The sequence below is a fragment of the Hippocampus guttulatus genome, chromosome 9, assembly GCF_054856545.1.
Source record: "Hippocampus guttulatus isolate MCC_2025c chromosome 9, RoL_Hgut_1.0, whole genome shotgun sequence".
In the NCBI taxonomy this organism is placed as follows: Eukaryota; Metazoa; Chordata; class Actinopteri; order Syngnathiformes; family Syngnathidae; genus Hippocampus; species Hippocampus guttulatus.
In genome coordinates, this window is record NC_141269.1 from 7,005,647 (window position 1) to 7,033,057 (window position 27,411).

The window sequence follows — 27,411 nt, forward strand, 5'->3', positions numbered from 1 at the left end:
AATTTTGAAATGACACATATCTAATTTTATATTGCTGATTTTTTCACTAATAACTCGCACATTCATAAACTGTTAGCACAGCCACCACCATGGGGCCCGTGCAACCATGTTGAAGTGTATTTGAGCAAGATACTCAACCCCCCTGATGCTAGCTCATCAGTAGGTGAATGAGGTAACAGTGTAAAGCGTTACCTTGTGTCTTGTGTTTTTAACATGGAAAACAGCACTCTAAAATAATACATTCATCAAACATATCGTGATGACATTCAATCTTTAATAAATGGGTGAAACTGCATCAATGGTGGCATTCCTCACCCACATGCAAAGAATTGACAGTTGCGGCATTTTCTTATTCAGTTCACTCGAGCAGCAATATCAGAAGCATGATCATATGACTCCATTTTGGCTCATAATTCAAAATTTAAAAAAAATCTACTGGGCAATGGCTCAAAACTCAAATATACAATTGTTGTATTTCTCGGTTGCAGAAATAAACCCAAATATCTTGCATAAATACAAGTGGACATAACAGTGGATGTCAATTTCTGAAGACGTTTCCCCAGGGTGTGTCCCGGCGATACAATTCCCAGACAATTAGGAGGAACCGATGACCTACAAGACTGAAAATATCTACTTCCTCAAACAAGAGTATATTTAGCATGGGTAGGCGGTCAGGGACAGCCAGGTCATCTCTGCTGGCCTAAACTTCATCAGAAGCACTGAACAACAACACATTTACAACCTAACTTCTTAGATTTATTCCATGAAAAACATATTCGTTTACTCACAAACGTTCAATCGCTTCCCTTTCATAGTGTTTCTCTTGGCTGCACTGCTACCAGTTCATGTAGGTGTGCATTAAGATTTTTTTTTTTTGCTTGTCCAATTAGATTTCAACAAATATGTTCTGCCATGTCATTGTAATCTGCCCAGGGCCTTTAGAATTAGTAAATAGTGCTGCCCCAATGTAATTTAAGATATATAAATTACGGGATTATTTCTAAGCTTTAAAATACAAGTTCAAATTTGCCTCATTGGGCCAGCGAGCTGGCCTGCAATGACATCACCATTCATCCATTCTCTGATTGGTTGGTCAGAGGAAGCCAAACTTGATGAGCAAAAACATGTCTGCAAGGATCCGCGCGCATTAATAGCTACAGTGGTGCTTTGAGATACACTTTGAATTTGTTCTGTGACCATGCTCAAACTCAAAACTGAATTGAAATGAATGGACATGCCATCAATCTGTTTCAGCCATCCATGCCTAAAAACATATGTAAGGAAAATAGTCTATAATATAGTTTATAAAAAAATTGAGTAATGACATAATTAAAAATGTAGAATTCAACAGTTTTAAAAACATATTTTGTTTCAACACAATGGACATTTTGTTTGCTCTCTTCAGTATACACGCCTTGACCACCTGGGAGAAGATAAAGAATATATGCCTGTGAGGACTGTGACATTGTCTATCCCCATATGCTGTTCCACTGTGGTTTTCAAACAATCATTGCATGGGGATATAACACTGCAACACCTATGCTATTTCTTATCGCCTATTGTGTTTTGCATTGTTTGTTAGCATTAAGCTAAACTGACTTACCTAACTCAAAGCTATGTGGTTGTTTTGAAAACACAATGTGTAATTCTTAATCCACCTATCAATAAACAGCCCACTCCTGATATTTAGCCACGGTGACTCACTTCGGAGGACTCAACAGACACAAGGCGCGTGTTCCACTCAAACCACAGAGCAAACAGAGTGAGCCATGCTGAGTTCAAAGCACTATCAACAAACATCCATCGACCTTCCATTGTGCACCACAGACAATGAAAGCTATGCCCCATTCCTTCGATAAAGCACATATGACCTTGCTGGCCAAGCAGGTAGCGGGAAGGCATCTTCAGAGCTTTACATAATGCATGATGATTTTGAGTGGTGGGAAGATAAACATCCGCCTCATGATCAATAGGCGGGGATGACGTCATCGCGTTTGATGGCAGAATGAAATGTTCCTCCTTAGTTGGAGTAAAGCGTGGCTCGTTCCTTTTTAACTCTTCACTGTAAATAAAGTTAGAAAATTAAATTTTAAAAAAATCCATCCATCCATCCATTTTCCGAACCGCTGAATCCTCACTAGGGTTGCGGGGGGGTGCTGGAGCCTATCCCAGCCGTCTTCGGGCAGTAGGCGGGGGAAACCCTGAACCGGTTGCCAGCCAATCGCAGGGCACACAGAGACGAACAACCATGCGCGCTCACACTCACACCTAGGGACAATTTAGTGTGTTCAATCAGCCTGCCATGCATGTTTTTGGAACGTGGGAGGAAACCGGAGCACCCGGAGAAAACCCACGCAGGCCCGGGGAGAACATGCAAACTCCACACAGGGAGGCCGGAGCTTGAATTGAACCCGGTACCTCTGCACTGTGAAGTCGATGTGCTAACCACTGGACTACCGGGCCGCCTAAATTAAAAAAATATTTCATAAAATTATAATAATAAAATATATAATGTCACTCCACCGAACAGCTACCTGAAACCATCACACGCTAGAACACTGCACCACAGCGCTTTGATTTACACCACGTCATTTGCAACGTAAGTCACCATTTGACTGGTCCAAATGTCTCATAAGCAGCCTTCGAAAGAGAACTCACTGACGCCCTCTTGTGAACAAGTTTGAAATACTGATAAAAGCATGATGGTACAACGTCAAAGGTGATCCAGGACTAAACATGATGAACGTCAAAGGTGATCCAGGACACTTTAATCAGCAACATGTGTACAAGACGTCATGTTTCTACTCGTTTACATTTTGCCAAGTAGTGATCAAGTGTAGAATATGGGTACTGTATTTAAAAAAAAAAAACATGACACAGTGGGTAAAGGCACATGTGCCTAATATCTTCTACAGTATGATATATTATAGACATACAGGTATGTATAATATATCATTTAAGGCTAAATTTCACACGTTTCTCAACATTTCACTGAAGCAAATCATTGATGTTGAATACAAATGAGTGAAGGTCATCCGAACGAAAGTAATCTTTTGACGATTGTGCGTTTCATGAAATACAAAACATAATAGAAAAACAGTCGTAATGTGGACAAGAGCATACTTAGGGGCGGGAGCTGGGAGGGGGGGGGGGGGGTGCAGGAGGACCACATAGTGTACAGCGAATTGCTATACATTAGTTGAACTGTTTGGTTGCTTCAAGTTTGCCTTCCAAAATGTGCCAAATTGTTTCCTGTGGAAATCTCAGGTCAAAATAAAGAGCAGTTTCTTTGTTGAGTAAGAATGATCGAACAGCAAGTGCTTTATGACTTTGTGAGTACATCATGCAAAATCTATGACAGCAACCATAATGAAAATATGATGCTATTGCAACCTATTCTAAGTGCAACCTGAGATTCTCAACAAGAAAGTAAAAAAATAGATTAAAAAAAATTGACACCCAATTTGGGGCTTTAAATATTTTATAATGCGGGTGCATCTCAAATTTATTTCAAGATTTTACCTTAAAAAGTTAAAAACTCAAATGATACAGAGTGATGAAACGAATCCATTTTACATCAAAAATAAAATGTCTTTGGAGTGTATTATTTTCTAAACTGTAACCATCAAAGTCAGAGAAGAAAAAATAATTGTAAATTCTACTTTATCTGTAGTGAATCCACCGCATATTAGATTTTTTAAAGTGAACCATTGAAATAAATGACATTTTCCATCACATCCTCATATATTTGGATGCACCCTTATACACTGTAAGTGTAATTTTGTTTCGGGGGACTCGTCCTAAAATGCACTTTCCACAGGGATTGGCATTGGGTGTCTTTAAAAAAAAAAAAAAAAAAGATCATGTGTGATTTCTAAGGCTATTTAAAAAACAACAACAACACATCGCTACACAACAGTTTTACAGTGTTCATAAGCTATACTCTCCATTGCTCTCTTGTTTATGCCTCTATTTTAAGTATTTCGATGATTAAATGTTTCAAATAGCGAGTTATGGTCCAGCGAGGTAATCCTTCTTCCTTAGTATAAATTTGAAATCCAAAAAGTAGGGAAAAAAAAAGTCTCAAGTGATGGTTCTGGTTCCTCAAAACATAAGAACACTTAACGGGCATACCGTGTAGAGGCCATTTCCTCCGAGGCCGCAGTCAAACTGGATCCGCCTCAAAGTTTTGTGCGTAGTGATCGGCCTGATATCTGTTAATAAACTAGCAGGTTGAAACATCTTTTCTTGTGAATGTAAATTAAAAAAAAATGAAAAATCTAAAAAACACTGAGCTGGCCTGACACAAGGCCCATGAAATAAATACGTGTGCTTTCACCATCCACAAGGCACCTTGTTCCTGATGAATTCATGACGTGCATTCCTCATTGGAAATCCTGGTCCAACTGATTGACGCCTCCTCCTTCAGTCAAGTGCCAGAAAAAAATGGCTTGTTCCAGAGGGGACTTCTTGCAAGTCGAACCGAATTCTTCCTCAGTTCACCAGCAGGACGTCCTCATATGTTGTCATCCTGACGGAAATACAAGACGGTGGTTTGTATTCACGCAGAGCTGTTTGATGTGACTCTCTGACAGGGGAAAGCCCAAAAGTCCCCTTTTCGTATCACCAGTCATTCTTTGGCACCACCTGGTGGAATCTTACTATAGTTGTTTGATTTAGTTCATTCGTGGTGTTTTTACGTCGATGTTTGAGATATCTTGTTTTGTTGGTGGAATTTGAATGCACCCTGAGGACTGGTCAACGGGAAACACAGCAGATCAGTGTTTTGCTTCTTCACTGATGCAACTGCTCACAGCTCTTGCGCTGTATTTGCCAGTTAGAATTTTCCTGAATGACCTAAAATGTTATCATTCCGTTTATTCGTGTGTGATGTCACATCACTTTGTCATTAAAATGTTAAATAGGCCATTAGGCTAGCTAATAGTATCGATGAGCCTCATGTTAAGGCGGTTTGGCTGTGTTGATTACACTGACCCACTGAGTTCAGTTGTTTATGGAACATGGGTTTCACGATTGTTTACATGCTAGATGCGTGGGGTTGATGCTTTATGTAATCAGTGTCCATTTTCAGATTCACATTCAGAGTACTTATGATGCCGCCATTTTGCGGCATTTACAATCTAAACGGTTACACACCCTTTTGTAAGGAGAGTGTGACAGTAATTTGCAAATATTCGCAATTTGCGGTAGGGCTTGCCCGCAACCTCATGCAGGAAGTTACTTCATGTTCTATTTTAATTGTTATTCATTTCAATTGTCACTTTAGCCATTGTGTACTGAGCAACCACAACAGCGAAGCCACTACTACTTATTCCATATCACAGTTGCACAAGTTGCATTTCTGATTTTATAGGACTCACTACAACCCCCCCCCCCCCCCCCCCAAACAAACAGAAAAAGTGTTGCATTACCTGTCACAGCAGCAGAAAAAGGAGCACGGCGACGTCTCTAGGCCCCTGAACTTGCCGGAGTTTGGCGCATCGGTGCACTCAGCTATGAAAGCATGCAGGTCTGTGATGTGAATGGGCTCCTGGGTCTGATGCTGTACGACAACATATAAAAGTTTGACAATTACATTTGGTTTCCAGACCAATTCCCCGTTATCGATGCCCAAACCTAAATCATCTGAAAGTAGTTAAAACAGAATAGAGCAGGGGTGTCAAACTCATTTCACATTGTGAGCCACATACGGTCTCTGTAGATGTCAACTGGGCCGGACCATTAAAATTGTACCATACTCCGCTATAAATAACCAAAATAATATGTCTTTCCTTTGTTTTGGTCAAAGAAGCACAAGTCAAGTCAAGTCAACAGTATTTATAGAGCACTTTCAAACAGCCATCGCTGCATACAAAGTGCTGTACATGGAGCAATTTAACATGTACATAACATAACAAGAACATTAGGGAAATGTAATGAACGTATCTTTTACAAAACATTTCATGAAGCACCTTAGATTTTCTTAAACAAATGTGCAGTTTACTTTTATCATTCACATATATGATCCAACTGATTGTACAAAGGCACAAAACTTGAACAAGTAATTGGTATTGAAAAATATCGTCATGCATTTTAAGATTAAACTGGGTTTATAAAGAAAGGCATTTTTAAACCATTTACACGTGTGCATATAAAATCTAAATATAATCCCTGCGTACACCTTACAAACTGAGGAGAGTGCTATTAAATGTGTAAAGAATAAAGTATTCACATGTCCTTGATAGCGTCTGCTGTGTTGGGTCTGTCTCAGTGACAGACTGAGACTGCTATTGTCTTCTTCTCTGATCAAAAAAATGTTGTCTTCTACTCTGATCAAACAGTGTATCCCCTAGCGGATACTCCATGAATTGCACCTTATAAAATAATATTCATTCCATGTCTTTTATGGATTTTCCCACTTTTAAATGATCCTGCGGGCCTGATCGAACCGCCTTGGGGGCCGGTTCCGGCCCGCGTACCGTATGTTTGACAACCCTGGAATAGAGGCTAGAAAACCTACATGTCCCTTTAAGACCAAAAAAAAAAAGGGTGAGGTCGGGTTTGCTGGCCTACCTTGATGGCCTCGTAGGCTCCGGTGATTAGCGCGATGAAGAGCGACAGCACCATGTAGATGAAGAGCGAGATGAAGGTGTACAGGTACACTTGGCTGAAGAGCCACACCAGTGTGCTGCTCTCCTGCATTCCTGAGAAGGTCACGAACATGTCGTCGCCATTGATGAGGGAGAAGAGGCATTCCGACACCATGGATAGGGAGCGGAACTGGGGCACAAGGATACAGTCTAATAAAACACTTCTTAACACGATCTGAAAACAGTAAATCTCTTCACACCAGAGGTTGGCAAATATTTTACACCAAGTGCCACACTTAAAAAAAAATACTTAGCTCTCCAAGTGGCACCAAAATGACTAACATTAAAAATAGTTGCGTAGTAGGCCCAAGTACTCCGAGCGGGCGCTGGTTCACTCAGACCGTTCGGCGACTCAGAGTGTAGCTTTATTTTGTTGTTGTGTTACAGTAGACTAGAGCAGGCTAAAATGCGAGTCAATGTGGCGGCCGTGTTGGCTGGGCCGACTGTCTCATCAAAGCAGAGACAGAGACAATAGCTTAGCAGCGCTGTAAGCATGCAGCTCAACAGTCGCATGTTCTCTCTACAAATAGCTTTTTTTTTTTAAAATCAGGCGCTAGTAGTCCTTTTGAAAATATTTTTGTTGCAGCCCAGTTTTCTTTTTCACAACCCTTATCCATGTCATCGATTCATTCATAAAAGAGTGGAATTGCCCGTATTGCCCGTGGAATCGCCCGTATCAAGGCACATGAAGCGTTATCCTCCCCCTCAGCAAGTTTGAATGATTTTGAGCTTTTTTTTTTTCTTCTTTAAAAAAAATAAATACATCTTTACTTAAGTAAAGTTGTCATGTACTGGGGATTTTTAGGCTACAAAAAAAGTCCAAAACAATGCTTGTTCTGTACTGGGTGTTTCAAAGCTACAACAAAAGTACTTCGATGTAGTCCGTTAAATTGAGGCTCGACGGTACTTAAAAGTAAGGTTGACTTATCGATGCGGTACCTTCACATGGTACGGTCCCAGCACAATCCAGCCGCAGAAGCAGTAGCCCAAATATATGACGGCCACACAGCAGCAGAAGCGGATCACATTGGGGAAGGCTGCTCGAAGAGTTACGATCAGGATCTAAACGATGACATCATAGAGAGGAATACCACATTTTCTTAACTCGGTGCAAATCAGACAACAAAGTTGAATTACTACACGTGCAGCTTACGTTGTACTTCTGAAAGAAGGTGAGGTAGCGGATGACTCCCACCCACACCAGGAGGGTGGAGGTCCCCAAGAGGATGCCGCATAGATCATAGGAAGACATATTCTGTCAAGCGACAGGGGAAAAGATAAACTGCCATGACGTCAAACAAAACATTCGACCGTTTCACTTACCTTGGACTCAATGCCAATCTTGATGACACTTCCGGTGATGGTGAGGATGTCGCTGACAATGAGGAGGATGTACCAGCCATTGATGAACTCCAGACGGTCGCCCCAGCACACTTTGCGATTCAGGTTCTCCTTAAAGAACCGCACAAACTCCTGACAAACATACAAACAAATAGTTCGGCATGCGTAACCTTCTGGGGGATTTTGAAAGGCTTTAACATGTTTTTTTTTTTTTTTTTTTTAAGGCAGCGCTGACCTGTTGGAGCACGATGCCACGTAGGATGGAGCGCCCACACAGCAACAACGATAGCGTGCACACAAGGGCCACGGCGACATCGAACGCCACGCGGGTGTAATTCTCGGCTGTGGATTCAAATAGCGACAGGGGGGGCTTCACTTTGAATTACTGTACCTTGCAGCCTCTTCTCAAATAAACCGTAGAAAGAGAACGCATGGGTTGGAAACAACAAGAATGTCTAGTCTGTCATAGACAAGTTAATAATAGACAAGTTAAAATCTGAACAAGTTCAACCCTTAAAAAAAAAAAAAAAACATATCAAGGACTTCCTTTACAGCTCAATTAACCAGCAATGAGAATGATAAAGTAGAAGATAAATCCACGAACTAATAATAATCCTAATAATAATGTGGCCTGTGAGTGAAAGCGATGAATCTTGTGCTACGTGCATATTGATCATGCTCACCATGTCCAGACACGCTGGGGTCTTTGCACTCCTTTATGGAAGCTTGGTTCTCCAGTCGTATCTTCACTTTGCCGCTGTGAGCCTTGTTGTCCAGCACGATCTACTTGGACACATAGGAACAGACAAATGATTTCCTGAACGAGGTGAGAAATTGATGAGTCATAAAACTAATGCCATTTTAGACGCAAGGCTTTTTTTTTTGTCAAATGGTCAACTGTAGTTGGTGGCTGGCTAAAATGAGGAACATGTGGACTATGTATGCGTGTGTCACAAAATACACTGTAGAATCATTTGCATGACGAAACGTTTTTTTTTTTTTTTTTTTTTTGGAATTTTGTATCAGTAAAAAATAAATAAAGGTATTTTATTCAGGCGGGTTAGCACTTCCGCCTCGTTAGTCGTGCAAGTTTCCTCATCAAACAGGTTCGACTTTGAACCTCCGAACTGAGCGAGTCATTTGCTCACCTTGATATTAAAAGTGTAGCAATCGGGGATCTCGTTGTTGATGATGGTCTGCACATTAATGGCCTTCAGCTGAAACTCGATGGTGACGTTTATAAACCTTGCAGGGAGCATACAGGGACACCAGTTGAGCAACCCAACAATGAGATGGCCCGAAATAGGCCATCCACACGAGCTGTAGCGTGCATGCGTCGGCACTGATAATAAACGCGTCGAAACGCCACCCGATAAAATCTTTGCTGTGACGGAGGAGACCGACGGAAGAGTCGAAGCCATGTGAAAAATGAAGCCTTACTTGTGGAACTTGAGTGTAAAGTTCTTGTAGGAGCTGGTGAGCGGCGCGGGAGGCACAGACAGAGGGTTCACTCCTACGCAGTCTGGACAAGGAAAAGAGATTAAAGTGGAGTCAACGTGGCGGATAAATTCAATTGATTGAGCCACTGAATAATTGGCAGTTATCATTTCAAAGCTAATCATTGTTTCACATTTTTTGGTGTGTCTTATGCCAACAAACTTTCGATGCCGCATTAAACTTACTGAGTTGCAACATGTTTCCCCAAGATGCAAATTCAATTGCATTGATTCATATGATGTTTTTGCATGGTCGTGTCTTCAGAGTTCCTTTTTGAGAGGGGCTCTTTTGCAAGTGGTCCATCTTTGTCGCGAAAAGAGAAATGAACGGTTCATGCCACAGACGGGACCCCCCCCCCCCCCCCCCCGTTATATGGTTACAAATACACCTGAGGGATCTGTTAAGCATCAGTGCTAGGATGAGGCACTTATATGCATTTGTGAAAAGTGTCGAAACAATTGACGTTATTAAAATTGTACAAAGGGAAGTTATGTGTTACTGTCAGTTGACTACTGAGTGTTCTGCATCAACAAAACTTATCACTGTTCATGATTTTGTTTTTTCCAGTTTAAGAACTCTTGTTCTTTGGATTACAGTATACTTGCTGTGGAGTGCCATGAAATCAGTGTAATTATCTCGTGACTGTCTTTACAAGATCATGATGGCTGCATTAGCTGCCGACAGAGACATTTTACTCAAATAAAAACACCAGCAGCCTAATTGATTTTTTTTTGGGGGGGGGGGGGGTGTTAAACTAAACAAGTGTTTTTACGGTTACTGATCAAATCATATGAAAATGGCCATTGTGTGTGTTGCTTTTTAAAGACAAATTGTGCCAGCAGAACAAGTTTGATCTCATTATCTCCGCACATTTTGGAAAGGGCCCTTTCAACCAGTAACACAACAGCAGGGTTCATACTTTAAAGGAATTATTATTCCTTTTTTTTTTTAAAGCTCTTAATCTTTCAGTAAATAACACAATCATATGAATGACAATTGTCAAAAATGACAAAGAAAACGGATAGCTGAATAGACGGATGCAGGTACAGTATCGAGAGGAAGTGTGCATTTGTGGGGGCGTTCAAATGAAGACAGCACATGGCTGAGGTCTACCCGTGCCTGACCTGAACGCCATTTTTATTTCCTCTGTTGCAGTTACTTCCTCCTAAATTAACATCACTAACAGGAAGCCGTTAATACACCGACTCACGTGAGGAAGGCATAACATATACAGTATTAATGAAATTAATGTCTTAACAAAATGACCATACAAACACAAAAAAAAAGATCTTAATGTCCGTGTCAGAGTTGAATACATGGACAAAGTAAACGTGACAATCAGGCTTCCTATATGCAAACTCTCACCATAAATCAGGAAGTGTCACATTGCAGAAGCAGGGGAAAAAAAAAAAGTCGCTTTGTACTACACCTGCGATGATGTGCGGGTCAATGCTGAAGGTGTCATTGGCCGGGTCGATGCGGCCCCTCTTGTAGTACTGCTGGCAGAGGGACAGCGCGCTGCCGTTCACGCCGACGCCGTACACGTACGCGTAGCGGCCCACTGTGGTCTCTGGCAGGGCCAGATACTGCAACGGCAAGTTACAGGATTATCGAAGAAAGAGTTATCATTCACGTTCTGAGACCGGCTGTTCTCTTATTCATATGAACAATTTGACCTTTTTTGTTTTGTTTTGTTTTAGCCACGTGTGACAGTTGAGAAATATAAATGTGACCTAAAACCTTGCCTGTAAAGTCAATAATGGTTTCGCGATAGTGACCGTAAGACCCTAGAACAGATTTCCTTTTCCCCCTTATCTCCGATAAATAAATTAATATCAATTTCAGGACTGAACTTCTGGTGTTGGGTTCCCAAGTCTGGTCAGCACACGGCGCAATCGGACATACCTGATCCACAGCGTAGAAAATGTGCTCGTAGACATCCTGTTGCGTGTACACGGCAAAAGAGCTGTCTGATGACTCGTCAAAGTCTTTGAGGAAGAGGTACTTGAAGGTCACGGTGTTCTCCTCCTTGAAGGTCACCACCACTTGGTTGCTGAGGCCAAACAGCACCAACTGGAGCAATGAAGGGTGGAGCAAAGATGACGGAGAGTTGTATTTATTTATTTATTCATTCATTTTTTTATACCTGGGCTGTGACGATGATGATCTTGAGCAGTTGCAGGATGAGCTTGTAAGGTTTACGACCCTTGGCGTGGAATTTATCGCAGGGGCTCATGAAGAAGTACTTCAGCTTCCTGCGAATGGCCTCCTCGCCGTGGTCGGCGCTCACCCACTGGGCCGTCATGGCGCTGGGGAACTGGTGGTTGCTGTGGTGGTTGCAGCGGTTGCTGTCCGGAGGCTGGTGTTCCCCACTGTCATCCGTGGAGCCGTAGCAGCTCACCGAGCCGGCGGGGTGGCTCTCATCTTCAGTGAGAGTCACAATCACAAAACGGATTCAGATGACAACTGGTTTGTCATAACAGCGCGCATGCAGACACATTTAGTCAAAATTGGACAAAAACTGTCAGAAATACGAAAAGGCTTCGCTCGTCTCGTTTATCCACTAATTACACTCGGCATGGAAAATCGAATGATGCTTTTGAGGGTCTATTGCCGACGACTCTCCAAATTAAGTTCCGCCAAACTAACAGTTTTGAAAATTTCAAAACAGCAAGGCTGCAAAAGGAACATCCGAGTGATAATCATTATCCAAAGTATGAAAAAAGGAATGCCACTGGAAGGAAAGCAAGCATCACGTGAATTCAATCAGATGAGTAAAGGAATACAAGTCCATGCAGTCTATTTGTACTCGCTTGACATAAAGCGACTCGAATGAATGCAAAACATGTCCGAGCTCGTATTTTGCTGAAGTTCATGGCTTAAAGTTCATTCTTTCTTGACAAGTAAACAGAGTAACTTGCTTAGTCACAGAAAAAATTTAACTTGTCGGTCAAGCTAGCAGTGACTGTACACTGTTAAAAAAAAAAAAAAAAACTGCAGGATTTCCACAATATGCAGACAGATTTAGGTAAAATTAAAAAAATATACATCAGGGGAGTGAACAATAAAGCACAACTTTTAAATAGCCAATGTGGTCAGTTAGACTCTTTAGAACTCGACGACATTTTGTTTGAATTCCTGCACACAATGAAGGCCAGTCATGTTTTTATCCATGTCACATGGTTCAGATCATAAGGCCACCGGATGGTCTGGCAAAAAAATAAAAAATAAAATCAGTGCCAACAATCCACAACTGCAGAACACACAAAACGTGAAAAATTTCTGAATTTCGGGTTTCATCAAGACACGTAAACAGCTGATTCAACTTCCTGGATTGAAAATGAGAAGTGTGACCATCGTGTGTGAATCGACATGAAGTGCAAATGGCTTTCCTGTCATACTGTGAACTAAAACAGACAAAGTAAGAGGACAAAAAGAAATAAAACATGGCTGAGGTACCACAGACATGTCATCGCTTTCAACACAGGAGGAGGGGAGGAGTGACTTGTTCAAGTTTACATCCCCATGCAGAAATTGCAGATTGACCTTCCACGTAAGCACCATCCTGCTGCTTTGTTACAACATCCGGAACGTGTAAAATTGCCAAATGGGCTTTATCTCCGTCACCGTTTCGTTCCGGTGCCCTACATGCAGAACATGACACGAGACGTTAAAAAAGTGGAAAGACAAAGAGCGAAAGGCGCTTCATAAGAACCAGCGGCGTAATAGTGTTTTAAAAAACCTGCTGTGTGGAGGTGGTGACAACCTTTGCGTGCCAACGCAGCAGACAAGAATCCAAACACTTAAGATTTCAGGCAGACAAAAAAAAAAAAAAAAAAAAAAAAAAGAACGAGGCAGAGTCGACGCGTATCTGCCATCAGGGGAGCGTGCCGATCGTCGCGCTCCACGAAGAAACAACAAAACAAAACGGGGGCACACGCCATGCCTTGGCACACACCGTCACTCAAGCGCAGCGTGATCCGCAGAACTATCTGGCTCTTTGGGTTCATGACCGTCTGCGGAGAGAGGTCGGCGGCCGAGCGGCCTGCCTGTCAATCAAATGGTCTGCGAGCGGCTATCGGTGCCAAACATCTCGTCTGGTAGCAACGCTTTCAGAGGCCAAAAACTTGCGTGCGATTAAACATGAAATAAAGGGAGATGTCTCATTAAAAAGTGATAAGCAGCTCATTTTTACAAAATACATTTTGTATCATGTTTCAGATTATTCTCCAAGCTAATCACTTTTATAAATAAACAGCAAACTTTGTGCTCCCATTCAACACTGTTTGCAGGTGTTGTTTTATTGGTACCTCAATACAGTGTTAGAAAAACTCGCAGAACGATGCAATGCAGTCATGTGAATTCATACATCATCTATCCATTCTTCTTTCGCATAATAATCAAACAATACAATTATTGTTTTTATTATTAGGTATTAGATACCACTTTTTTTATACCGATGCGATTACGATTGCTCAACTCTTGAGTAGTCACTGATACCAAGTACCAATACCACTAGTAATTTTGATACAATTTCCTCCGATGACAGATGATTTGAAAGAAAAAAAAATACTTATCCGAATATAGCATTTTTTCCTTAAAATTGCATACAATTGATGGCAATTTTTTGTATCTTTTTCTCTTTCAAAATTGTATCTTAATGGGCACCTGTCAGCCATGTATGGCCTCTAGTTTCCGATTGTGATACGGCCACAAGATGCGTTGCAAGTACAGATACCTTGAAACAAGGCCCAATATCGATACTTGCCTATCCCTAGTTTTTATAAACTGTAATATTTAACAATTTTAATATCCACCTATGTTAAGTTCTTGTATTGAGAGGTGTACCAAATAAATCATGTCAGTGGTTCATCTGATGGGACGAGACAAAAGTCACAAGAACAAATAAATGAGGTGAGCGACTGAGCGTAGATGAAACAAATAAAACATCCATTTGAATCTACAGCTGAGTCTACTGAAGTCATAAAAAGTTCATTTTAAATACAATTGACATGCTCAAAATTGTTTGATATTTGGTCATCAAAATGGTCCAACATTATTTGAATTAAAGATAAGCATGATGGGAAAAGATTTGACAGTTTTTTTTAAGAGCAGGGATAAATATTCGGGGTCAGAGAATTCATGAATTGAATTCGACATGGCATGTTTTACAATGATGTTATTTACGCATCACGTCAATTCGCAACAATTTTTCAATCTCGACGTTAGCGTTTGGTGAGGATATTAAAAATAAATCCAGTGTATTACGAGGTGGTGGAATTATGGAATGGTCTCGATGATGCCGAATATTTTTGAGCAAGCAACTCAAGTTATCCAGAAGAAGGCTTGGCAAGAAAGCTAAATAAGAGCGCACTTGCAAAACGTCACAACGCATGACGCAAAAACAGACTAAAAGTGTTCAGTAAACAGAGATGACACATCCGTACGAAATCAACGCTAAAAAAAAAAAGTCACGAGAAACCAATAGATGTCGGTCTTACGTTACCTGGGTTGTCATGCAGTTCCCTCGCTGACATGTTTATGTTTGAAAATATATACACATATGTATATTTTTATTTGGTTCCGGTGGGTTACAAAAGAGGGTTGTTTACTCTTCGTACTGTAATTGTTCAAGTTTGGGGCAAGAGAATGAATATGGGACGTCTGCTGCTGACTCGTTTCCGGAATCGGATCACGTGACCATACACCACGTGACCAAGAGGAAGTTACCATTCCAAAAGAAAGATACGGTGTGAAAAGAAACACATTTCTTCACCGCAGCCAAAATACACAAACGCGTTATTTAAATTAATACTCTATCGCTGGTGTAACGTGACATTGTGAAAAGTATACAGTATATATTTTTTGTTTTCATTTTATTGTGTGCCTAATGATTTTCCCAGTAGAGGGTAGTACAATAAACGAAAACTTTGACATACCTTTAATAAACAAATATACTATCAACAATAACATACATAATAACAGATATGAAATAGATTGCGTATAATATTTGGCGTACAACTTTAGTTTATTAAAATCTAAGCACATAGTTATATAGTGCAGCAAAATATAACCAGTTAGTCTGATAGCTTTGCAAATTTCCAAGTGAGTTAATTAGAAAGGCTTCTATTAAATTATTGACATCGGGGATAGTTGAAGGAAAAAAATCAATTTTGATGGAAATAATTTTGATTTATTATACACATATATGATGGGGCATTCAATAAATAAGGTGAATTTCTCAGTATAAGGTATTCTGATACAGATAGAAACTTTTGCACTGTCACACACTTTTCCCATCTATGCACTGTGTACTCTCACATCCCCCCCCCGCCCCCACTGTAAAGTATTTCTATTTATTTTTGACTTCTCAAAACTCCACTCTCAGGATACGCTAATGATGGACTTTCACTTGATGACTGATGATGTTGTGACCTTTGCAATTTGCGTGGGGGCAGTCGCCTCTTTAGTCCAGGATGCCTCTTTCTGTTGGCTGAATCAATATTTGTAGCAGTGTGCTCGTCCTCAGGGGCATAAGTGCACACACACACTTCCAGTCACCCTACTGCGCCTGAGAACATTGTAAAATTTGAAAGTGCCCGCATGCTTTCTCTTCTGTCTACCTGACGACTGCTTCGAGTCACCTTTATTCATCCATACAGAGATGGCGTCTTTTCGAGTGTCACTCTTCATTTTGGCGTCATCCTACTGCTTCACTTTAACATCGTGCAGGCCAGCAGGTATGTTTTGGACACTGGTCATTTACGGTATTGTTTTTGTTTTGATGCACTTGTGGTTTGGCCTAAATTCTTCTGATCAGTCCTGAACAAGAGTGCTTGTCTTTTTTTCATCCAAATTTACTTACTGGCCACAGAAAAGGATCTCATCGTTTAACTTCACCCCAATAATAAGTACTACATTTGAAGTTTAGAGCAGTGATTCAGCTCACAGACCACAACTAATGTGTTTTGTATAACTATCAATGCCAGCGACATATAGTGACAGGCAGTACAATTAAATCCTCTTCCTATATAGGGGAGAAAGTATAATTAACCCGCGTATCCATTTCCTTCCCTTAAGACAAATAATAATAGCTGAGTTCAACTAAACAGGCACAGATTTCACGCCGAGTACTTAAGTTGACATCATCACTATGTCAGTATCCAGTACTGTATGTACTTTCTGTGACATATCTATTGGTGTGTCGAGAGCTTTTTGTTATGTGAAAAGATGAAAAAAGATTGGGGGGAAAAACATTGATCTAGAGTCTTGTGCATTGGGTTTCGTTCTAATGACCTTTATGCACAGCAGTCACGGCGACGCTTTAACAGTCAGTAGTAGTAGTAATAGGATTCCTGCCACCGAATGCTGTTGTGTAATTGCTCAGTCGATGGATTGTTGGCTTTAATCCATCCATCCATCCATCCATTTTCTGAACCGCTTTATCCTCAAAAGGGTCACCGGGCGTGCTGGAGCCTATCCCAGCTGTCGTCGGGCAGTAGGCCGGGCTTTAATCTAGTTTTTTTTGGGGTGGGGGCGGGGGCGGGGGCTTAAATCTGTCTACATTTCTTGTGTGCAATCTTGTCAAGTAGTTTCATGAATGGTTGAGACGTCACATATTTTCATTTAAAAAAAGCGGATAAAAAAACAATATATGACAAAGCATATGCATCAATAGTATTTAAATGGAATAATGCCCAGTGAGCTCGAAACAGCTCTGCACTTGCTAATTTGGTTCATTGACTGTATGTTGTGATGCCTAAATATCCCCAATGTCTGTATGTCGGTCTGTCATGCCTATCTATAGAGTGAACAAGTTGGTCGCACATGCGCTTCACATTTCGGAAGTGACTATAAGAGGTGGTGATAGATTAAAACGCAGCCTGACAAATTTGGCCTCTAGCACTGTATGCTGTATTATTGCTGTAGAAACAGAACTCCGTTGAAAACCCAACTGCCCCTAGGCCCACCACCCCGACCCTTGGACAGTCCAATAATTGCATTACTTTTGTGCAATGACTTGCATTCTACACTGTCAGGTGGCCACCTACGGAGTATGGACAACTTCATCCATGCAGTGCAACAGGTTGAAGAGTCCAACCCGGGTGTGTCGCCCCTGGAGCTGGTTAGGGCCTTGCGCAGGACCGCTGGTCATGACGACGCCATGACTATCCATTACCTGGGTGCTTCAAATACCCTCAGCGATGCCGCAGAGCTAGAGACCACCATCCTAAACGCCTCATCCTTCAGCTTTTTTGACAAGGCAGTCCACCACATTGTGACGGACAGTGGCGAGGAGCGAGGGGTGACGCTCACCCCGGACGGCACCACGGTCGCCCTGGCACCATTGCTGCTGGGGATCGAATCCGGACTCAAAGCCAAGCTAGAGACGACCTCAGCCATCGGACTCTTTCCTCTCACCTTGGGAAGGACACTTGGGTTATCCTTCCTCAGCCTTCAGGACATCCCGGTGTCCTTTCGCCTGGGGCCTGACGGGTGCTGGGACAGCGTGGAACGCCCCAAGGTGTTCAGATTGTCTTGGCCTCCCACCCTGGCCACTGACGCAGTTATCAATGGGGGTATGGATGGAGTAATACTGGGCACGGACATCAGCCAATTACCCATATCTGAAGAACCGCATGCTCTTAGTGATATCCTAAAAGAATACTACAGTTTTACCCTGCATGCAAACCAGAGTCTTGATACATTGTCCAGACATGTTAGTCCAAGGCGAAGGGAGATTTCTCGATCTATTTTGGAGCCCCTTGACCTTCAGAAGGAGGTGATGGACACACTCAAACTGGTCTGGAGGTTGGAGAAGACAGAGTGGATCGCTTTGGACACTGGAGTCAACAAGTCGGTGAAGGAAGGACTAAGGGCATTTGTGCACAAGTACTGGGGTAAGTCACAACACTATCCCTTCATTTCAAACCTTACCACTAAACTCAATTTAAACCCAACCTAAAACCTTAACGTTGACCAAACGCTAAATTGACTTTGACTTACTCCTCAAGGTTAACCTGACCCTAGCTCAATTGTTGGACAAGATAGTGGGCATCAACCCATCAACAGTAGCCTAACTGCGGCTTAATGCTAAATTCATCCTAACCCCTACTACAACCCGAATCCCCAACCTTAACCCTGACTTCGAGACTTAACCCGAACCATAACACTAAACCTACCCCTAATTTTAATCCTGGCCCTCAACATAACCCAAAGAGTAAAAGTTCAGACCTCCATAAAAGCCAAATCTAATTGACTGAACACCAAAATGTTATTTTATTTTATTTTTTAATATTAGCTCCCCACCTTCTGCAACATCGTACCTCACAATGTTAAGAAAAATGAAACCCAAGACACAAATGACCTTTTGCTGCAGATTGTCCTCAAATCATCTCTCGCTGCCAGTGGAGGGCAAAGGCTCACAAGGGAACGCCCATACCGCTATCTTTACCCCTCCAATTTCTCTACGTTCACCACACCTATGAGCCCTCGAGGCCCTGCCTGTCCTTTCCAGAGTGTTCCCAAAACATGAGAGCCATGCAGCACTTTCACCAGAAAGTCCGCAACTGGAGCGACATTGGATACAGGTGACACGTTTTTAACCAACTTCTTATTTTCATTACAATTTACAATGCTGAATTGCTGCTTAAAATTCCTCAAAGAGAGTTGGAATTTCTGAGAAAAATCTGTTGGGTGAGGACCCCCCCCCCCCACCACACTGTTATGAGAAATTAAGGATACAGCGTCTATTTCTTGTAGAAAGTATAGTACAGTATACTGTATAGCCAAGTCAGAAATGAAATGCTTTGCATTCAGCTAGCGCACTGTCATTAGCATATAGCTGGTAACGTATCCCTGATGACAAACAGGGGCATCCATTTTCATTCCAAGCAGTCTGCACTAAACACACCTGCTCTGTCCTGTCAGCTTTGCGGTGGGCTCGGATGGTTACATCTACGAAGGCCGTGGTTGGAACCACATTGGCACGCACACGCGAGGACACAACAACCTCGGACTCGGCGTATCCATCATCGGCAACTACACTTCCACACTTCCATCGCGTCACGCCATGGACCTTCTACGGCATCGCTTGACGCGCTGCGCCGTGGACGGAGGGAAGCTTGTGGCCAATTACACCATTCATGGCCACAGGCAGGTGGTCAACTACACTTCCTGTCCCGGAGATGCACTATTTTCTGAAATAACACACTGGGACCATTTCAGACACTGAGTCCTCCATATTGTGTATAAAATACCATTGTGCACATTGTCATATTTAAACTCTAGAAGGCATGCTCATCATACTGAAAACATTTTCAGCGCATGTGATTCGCATTTAGTTGGCATTTTGTTAGAGTGATCCCTTTTGAATTTTGTAAGTCTCAATGCTATCCTCTGCATGCTCCAAAGTTAAAAAGGTATCAAACATCCGTAATCGTAAAACACGTGTTTTTTCCCGAAATATCATTTCCATTTTTTTTTTGCTACAGATTAATGATTGCAAACTTAGTCGATTACATTTTTCAATATATAAAGTAACAATATTTTTAAATTGCTCACTGCGCGATTGTTTCCAGATAACAGCATTAGATGCAAGAGCTGAATGTACGCAATTTTCAAAATGATCAGACAGACAAAATCAGAAAGACTATAAGGCTCAGACTCGGGTCAATTAGTGTAGCCTAGCATTCAAAGCATACTCGGTGAAGCAGAATTTAGTTGTTATGCTGCACGCGAATGAAACGAGCTACCAACAGAATTGAAGTCAGCCCCGAGTGTAAATGCTTTTCAAGCCATGTGAAAGCTTTACGTTTTTTTTCCTCCCCATACTGTTTAATATTCTTATTGTTTAATTATTTTAAAACCCTCTCAGGGCAGGTGTTGCAGATTTGCAACAGCCAGGTACCTTTACTTTACCTGTTACAAGAACTTAATTTGAGCCTGAGAGTAAAATCAATTTCACAAAGAGCTACTTATTTCCTGTCAATGTTTTAAATATTTTTTAAGTCTTCTGTTCATGTGTTGTCACTGAACGTTCTTCATTTCCCTCTGCTTTTGGATGTAGTTAGCTGTTGTGTTTTGAAATGCTTTTAGGTTTTGTGTCTTTGGTTCTGTGAAGCACAATAAGTTTCCTTGTTTATGAAATGTACAATGCAAATAAAGCTGCCTTGCCTATGACGACTAACCAGCTGTAATTAATGTCATTGTTCATAAAATACTTTCTTACATTTGCATCTTGCAATAATTGTCATGTACACAATCTGTTCTGTCTGAGAGCTTCCTCAATCACTCCCATTTGTCTGAAACACAAACAATGACTACAATGCACTCGGATTCGAAGATTATCGTGCTAAGAGTGCCACCCAGTTACACAAACAAATAAGGACATGAAGATATTTGGATTACTCATTGTTAAGGTGGGGCAATGTCTCACACCCTAAAAGGAAAGTAAATTAATTCTTATGAAACATTGCATTGCAAAAATACAATTTAGCTTTTTTTCTCGCAAATGATCTTTTCCCAACTCATTTCTCTTTTCATACTTTTTATTCACAGAATGTTTCAATTGCTCTTTCACAAATCAGCATGTTTTCTTTAAATGACAACATAATCCAACAGTATGGTTGTCAAATGTAAAAAACGTCGATGCCATATTGACATTTTTGGTATTTTTGCTACTTTTCATGTAAGGTTAGTAGTTTGACTTCATTCTCCTAAAATGTTTTTCTTTTCATATTGACTTTAATTTGAAGTAACATAACATTTTCTAATGTGTGTATATATATATATATATATATATATATATATATACACATACATACAGATACACACATGCACACACACACACACATAATATTTTTCATATTATTCACTGAAAAAGTTTGACTATTCAGGATTACTGTCATTAAAAAAACAAAAAACTTTAAGCTATAGCTGACAGTAAGTACGTACATATCTTCTCTGCTGAAGGGAAAGTACAAGGATCACAACATTTGAATCAGCCATTGGCCATAAACATTCGGGAAATCCCCATGGGGAACTGGATGAAAAAAGGAGTGAACAAGTGCACACCTAAACAAAGGAAGTAAGAAGTTATACAGAAAGCACTGACTATATAAGGGAGTCGAGGGAAAAGAAAACTGATGGAACGAACACTGGCTGGCAGGCAGTCATCATCGTCAAGACGCAGGTATGCATCTCTCTCCCTGTTCGACATCACAATCGAACAACATTCAAAACGGCTTGCTCAGACATTTGTCGAACTAGAAAGAAAAACTCGAACTTGGTGTTTCATTTCTTCCTTGATGGTTGAGCTGGCACTTTACAGACTCAACATCGAAGCAATTAAAACGTCAATTTTTGAATATTTCCCCTTTAAGAGAGGTTACTGTCGGGTTTTCTCTGCTGGTTTGGCTCGTTTCTTCAAAGAGAAAGGACATTCTTTAAATGATAAAAAATCATTGGGCCAAACGATCTGACAGCTCCGCGCTGCGCAGCACTACGGCTCACTAGGAAAGGCGAAACTCTTTCCCAAAACTGCTCACGCATGCTTCAAAACTTCATTCCTTTACCATGTAAGGAGCCAGTGCCGTCACCATGTATTTTGTTGCAATTATTGCCTGTTTTCTACTCCTAACGATCATTTGATTTGATTTTACATTATGCAGTGAAACGAAATTAGTCTCTTTCCGCCTGGAGGGGTTCGCACATTGACGAAGACGATGGGTGAGTGTGGCTCTTTTCTTTCGCCTCTTGTGAGCGGACGATGTTGATGATAAATCACGTGAACACATTTCAATTTGCACGTTTAGGCTACGGGGACATCATGAAGGTTGACACAAGCGGAGCATCCATGAAAACGGCGGGTCAAGACAGGCTGACATACGCCGGTAAACAGCCGCGTTTCCTGCCTTGATTTCGAAATGGAGGGCCAGTTGAGACAAGATCTCAGTTTCGCTCTCACTCACTCACACACGGAAAAAAAAGAGACCCCTCTTGTTTCTAACAGATGTAGTCAAAGGCGTAAAGGAAAAACAATGGCGTTCTGTGTTTGTTGCCATCGGCCTTTTCTGGACTGAAGCAATTTTTGCTGGCCCAAAATTAAAAGTTTCCCCACTCACCCCTGGGTGGTGTCTCTCCTTGAAGGCGTGGCAGCATCCAACACCATGGCTCAAACGGATCTCGGCAGAATGAACAATTACAAGGCCATCATTCAGAGAGTAGGAGGGAAAAAGGACATCGATCCTGCTATCATCGCTGGCATCATTTCCAGAGAGTCCAGAGCTGGAAACGTACTGGTGAATGGCTGGGGAGACAACGGCAACGCATGGGGACTCATGCAGGTTGGTAGCGCACGTTATAATAATGACATAGTAGAATGCGTTGGAAGTGATTTTCCGGTGTCCTAAGGTGTAGCCAGCCTCTCGCTCCAAGTCCGTTGACCCTAATGAGGACAAACTCGAAAGAAAATGAATGGATGTACAGTAATCCCTCAATTATCGCGTTTAATGGGGACCAAAACCACCCACGGTAAACGAATATCCGCGAAGTAGCGTCCAATTAACAAACAGGTCTAAATAAATAAATATATATTATATATATATATTTTTTTTTTAAGTCCGCAAACGGTCCGTGAGAAGCTGCAAAACAACAGCGAGTCACATAGAGCAACATATACAGTACTGTACTCCATGTATATTAAAATATTATTTTTTTAATGTTTGAAAAAAATCCGCGATGGGACATTCTGTTGCTCTCCTCTCTACTTGACTGCAATATGCGCAGGTTGATAAAAGGTATCACACTCCACAAGGCGGCTGGAATAGTGAGGAACACCTTTGCCAAGGCACAGACATCTTGATCAGTTTCATCAAGCAGATTAAGGGCAAGTTCCCAGACTGGAATGCAGAGCAGCAACTCAAAGGTTTGTTTGTTCACTCTTACATGACACATGCGCCATCTTCTGGTTCACCTCGGATTCAATTTTTGCAGGCGGGATAGCGGCCTACAACATTGGTCTCAGCGGTGTCCAAACATATGAGCGGATGGACGTAGGCACGACTGGAGACGACTACTCCAGTGACGTCGTCGCCAGAGCTCAGTGGTACAAAAGCCAAGGAGGCTTTTAGCTTGAAAATGATGCAATGAAGGAAAAGGCCTCATCAAGCCTGAATAAACACAAGTCAAAGCAGCACTGTGTTTCCGTCTTGTTCTTTACCAAGTCCAACAAATTGTGAAAAGGAACTTTTCAATCGTGATGCTTCTCCAGACTTCTAGCACGCCGTCTTTCAGTTGTTGTTTTCAATGTGCAAAATGTTCCACGGGGGTTTAATGCGGAAGATTGACAGGTTTAGGTCTAAACGTGGCTGGGTAAACCTTAGTGCTCAAGGGCCACCATTTCTTTTCCATTTAATTTCTCAACGGACAAATGGTCAGGTTATTCATAGATGAGGATTTAATCTAAATTGCCAAATTTGAAATATTGACCACGACTACTACTAATAATGGCTTCGCGGTTGTCGCCTGGTTAGCACGTCCACCTCACAGTTCAGAGGTTGTAGGTTTGAAAATCACTTTTTGGAATGACTTTCAACTCTTTCTTACACGGCTTCATTAAGCCAACTTAATGCATTGGCGGTTAAATAAGGGCGTAGTGTCCAAGTTTAGAGACAGAACAAATTGGGCCTGTACAAAATCTTTATTTGTTCAAAGGATCAAGGAAAAAACATGAAATGTACCCATTTTAAAAGAACAGTTGTATTAAATTGGCCAACTTCATCCACTTTCTGCAATTCTTAGTATTGCATAGAGCACATGAAGTCTGCGAATTCTAGGCCAAGGTCATACCCAACTTAACCTCTCCGGTTTCAATTTGTGCTCCGGTGCATTTAGGCTTTCGAACCTGAAATAGTTGGGCCTCATCTCCACGTCTGTGCCAATCCTCCGTTTCATCCCGAGTCTCCCAAGGATCCCGGTGGGGTGTGACCCGGTTTGTGTCAGCGGTGAGCACAGTGGTGCTGCCACAGGTCCACAGGCTCCTGGAAGCTGAAGAGGCAGCGAGGGCAGCGGTGGGGCCAGTCGCCTCGGTGCTTGCGGCTGTGCGTGATGAGGTTGGAACTCTGACTGAAGCCTCTGCCGCATATTTGACACACGTGGGGCTTCTCGCCTAAGACGCAAATCATCATCATAGGCCACAAAAATCCACTTATGGGACTTATCGGAGACTTCACGTATGACATTTAAAAAGACTAACTTCACAGGCCAGAGACCCACCCGTGTGTATGAAAGTGTGCTTCTTCATGTCCGACTTTTGGTGGAAGCGCTTGCTGCAGTACTGGCAGGCGTAGGGCCGCGTGTCGGAATGTATGAGCAGGTGAGTGGACAGCGTGGAAGAGCGCTTGAACACTTTCCCACACACGCTGCAGCCAAATTCTCTGCCATTCTGACACAAAGAAAACACAACATTTAATGTCATTTTCTTGTCCTGTTTGGTGACTGTGATCTCATGTGCGCTTTTTATTTTAAGATCCTGTAAAGTGAATTCAGACATTTGTTTCTAAGTAGATCTATGATTTTAAGATACTTGCTGATAACGTGGTAAGACTGCGGAGTGCGTCATTTGTGGATATTAATCTATTTTTCGCCGAATTAGTTTAAAACAGCTCCCAGTGTTGCACATGGACGAGCAGCTCGAGTTGCCCCTCCCCGCGAGGTAATTTCTCTCGTCTCGACATTGGAAAGCCCCACGACAACTTTTTGACATATATAGTTGAGGATTAACCTTAGATTTGCAAGTGGCTGTAAAGTCTTTCACACAGCTGACAAGGCACCAATTTCAAATCAACGTTGCCAATGCTTTCAAATTCTTGCGTACAACTACTAATTCTTACCTTGCCCTTGCGGGATTCACCATCTGTTGTGTACGATGTGATTCCATGACACTTGCATGCATGCCGCTTAAAGGTGGACAGATGGGTAAATACCTGCAAAAAGAAAATGAAGAACACACATTAGCAAGCTGACGTTTACTAGTTGAATGTGTTTGTATTATCATGGGGAAATTGCCAACTTTGCCACAGAGTGGACACTCTTGCCCGGCAGAAATCGTCTTTGCGTCGTTACAGTCGCGCTGATCTAAGACGACCGTTCCTGATGATTTTTGGGTGTCTGAAGTCATGTGATGAGGAGTTCAGAAATACTATTTTAACATCTTAAAATTATGCTACTTAACTGAAATTCTGATGGCATTGATTACCTTCAAAACATTGGTTACCACAAACCGGATGCAGTGAATCGAGGGCGACCGTGTCAACACCCTGTGGAGCAGCTGTGGCATCCCGCAGAGATGAGTCTCGGGGCCTCCTTTCATTTTTGACTATGCCCATTCTCTGTTCTGACTGAAGGGGGTGCAGCCCTCCTCTCTTCACCAAGAAGGAACGAGGCATCACTCTGGAGGAAGGACAAGCTGACATTCATCCCAAACGCAATAATGCTGATTAACGAGAAGGAATTCTGCAGTAAGGAATTAGCGGCAATTATGTTGCCATCTCACGCTTACATTTGACAACAAAAAGTGTACTTTTTCCCCGGACAGGCTGCAGACTACTTGAAAACACTTTGTAAGGTATTTCCAGTCTTGTTGAATAACGACAATAACGGCATGCAGCATTTGATTTTGATAGCAGCGGAAAATCCATTTTGACAAGAAGTTCTGAGCTGCTTGCGGTAATATTCCACTACAGTGTGTCAGAGTAAATGAAGAACAAATCTGACAAAAAGGAGCATTATGACAGTATAACAATATAGTCTTGTACACATTCATTGATGATAACCGATTGCATACTGGAGTACTCCCAGGCCAAAATACTTCCCCTGCCCCCCCACCCCCAGCCCAAAAAAAAGTACTCAAAAGGGACTCTTCATTAATAATTGTAACTATAACAATACAATTATAACATTACTATGAATAAAATTCAAAGATAAATTTCACACTCAGAAAAATAATTTCAATGGTAACAACACAAAAACAATAAAATGTGACTATATGTGACTATATGTGCTTTTTATTTATTAATTTTTTTAGCTTTACTGATTACCTTGATGAACGAGAGTAAACAATTGCTGTGAAAACTTACCAGAAATGAAGGCCACCCCTGAAGCAATCCGGCACAAACTCATAAAATAAGCAAGTGAATGAAGGTAAAATGAGGTCACGGTGTCTGGTGGATTCTAAAGCTCTCATGAGAAGGAAACGCTTTCATCTGTGACGTGACAACCGCACTGCTTCCTCACACCACCACCTCACTGTGCACATTCTTGTCAAAGCAGAAATCTGGTCATTTACAAAAGCACAGTTAAGTGCATGTTGAAGACTGCACAGGCAATGTCTAAAACGGGGTACAAACATACCGAAAATCGGATCGATTTTGAGTTTTTTCCGTCCACTTCAAAGTCAACAAAGACCCGATTGGTAGATGTCTGAAAAATTATTTTCAGCGATTATCCTGTGGTGTGGAGTGTGATTTTTTTTTTCCCTCCCCGATCTTCTTGGATAACAGTAGGGGCCGATAATCCTATATGTTCATCTGATGATCTGTTCGATGTTTACGAATTCGGCTAGTGCAGGTTTACAAACAAGCTTTGATTTTTTTTCCTTCGGCTCCAACCTTTATACTCTTTACATTTTCAGACAGTCTAGTTATTCTGTGGCACCATACTGCCTCTCGCAGGTGAGTCTTGGGATTTCAACAGACATCTGGTTTGGGTGAGGGCACTAAAATCATCTTTCCCCATTGAAATGAATGGAAATGCCATTAATCTGTTCCAGCAGACCCAAAAAGACAGTTTTTTTAATGTGTTATTTCATAAGAGAAAATAGCAGTATCAGTATCGCACTTTGAGTGCAGATTTTTGTTTGAAA

General features: G+C 41.7%; 4 protein-coding genes across 8 annotated transcripts; 2 read left to right on the forward strand and 2 right to left on the reverse strand.

Moving 5' to 3' along the window:
* Positions 1–2,751: 2,751 nt before the first annotated feature.
* On the reverse strand, positions 2,752–22,757 carry LOC147200109 (mucolipin-1-like). Of its 3 annotated transcripts, none has more exons than XM_086119010.1 (14): positions 22,613–22,757; positions 11,635–11,912; positions 11,394–11,561; positions 10,918–11,074; positions 9,432–9,513; positions 9,140–9,236; positions 8,675–8,774; positions 8,227–8,333; positions 7,974–8,123; positions 7,804–7,905; positions 7,590–7,712; positions 6,574–6,780; positions 5,433–5,563; positions 2,752–4,531 (listed from the first exon to the last, which is right to left on the reverse strand). In XM_086119010.1, exons 1-14 carry the CDS (start codon positions 22,647–22,649, stop codon positions 4,495–4,497), a joined length of 1,776 nt encoding a protein of 591 aa, XP_085975136.1. In that variant the 5' UTR covers positions 22,650–22,757; the 3' UTR covers positions 2,752–4,494. The 3 variants fall into 3 exon arrangements, with proteins under 3 accessions (XP_085975136.1, XP_085975137.1, XP_085975138.1); XM_086119011.1 differs by lacking the exon at positions 22,613–22,757 and adding an exon at positions 14,995–15,156; XM_086119012.1 differs by lacking the exon at positions 2,752–4,531 and having other exon boundaries at positions 6,574–6,704.
* pglyrp2 (peptidoglycan recognition protein 2) lies at positions 16,005–20,676 on the forward strand. Its single transcript, XM_086119013.1, has 4 exons — positions 16,005–16,228; positions 17,528–18,388; positions 18,868–19,078; positions 19,419–20,676. The coding sequence occupies exons 1-4, from the start codon at positions 16,153–16,155 to the stop codon at positions 19,720–19,722; spliced, it is 1,452 nt and encodes a 483-aa protein (XP_085975139.1). The 5' UTR covers positions 16,005–16,152; the 3' UTR covers positions 19,723–20,676.
* Positions 21,549–23,682, forward strand: LOC147200111 (lysozyme g-like). 2 transcript variants are annotated; one of them, XM_086119016.1, is made up of 6 exons: positions 21,549–21,681; positions 22,160–22,217; positions 22,304–22,381; positions 22,638–22,834; positions 23,277–23,415; positions 23,484–23,682. In XM_086119016.1, the coding sequence occupies exons 2-6, from the start codon at positions 22,214–22,216 to the stop codon at positions 23,618–23,620; spliced, it is 555 nt and encodes a 184-aa protein (XP_085975142.1). In that variant the 5' UTR covers positions 21,549–21,681; positions 22,160–22,213; the 3' UTR covers positions 23,621–23,682. The 2 variants fall into 2 exon arrangements, with proteins under 2 accessions (XP_085975142.1, XP_085975143.1); XM_086119017.1 differs by lacking the exon at positions 21,549–21,681 and adding an exon at positions 21,944–22,066.
* Positions 23,683–24,174: 492 nt separating this feature from the next.
* On the reverse strand, positions 24,175–27,343 carry LOC147200112 (uncharacterized). 2 transcript variants are annotated; one of them, XM_086119014.1, is made up of 6 exons: positions 26,627–27,343; positions 25,747–25,956; positions 25,561–25,658; positions 25,382–25,474; positions 24,765–24,933; positions 24,175–24,657 (listed from the first exon to the last, which is right to left on the reverse strand). In XM_086119014.1, exons 1-6 carry the CDS (start codon positions 26,667–26,669, stop codon positions 24,488–24,490), a joined length of 783 nt encoding a protein of 260 aa, XP_085975140.1. In that variant the 5' UTR covers positions 26,670–27,343; the 3' UTR covers positions 24,175–24,487. The 2 variants fall into 2 exon arrangements, with proteins under 2 accessions (XP_085975140.1, XP_085975141.1); XM_086119015.1 differs by having other exon boundaries at positions 25,747–25,940; positions 26,627–27,323.
* Positions 27,344–27,411: the final 68 nt, after the last annotated feature.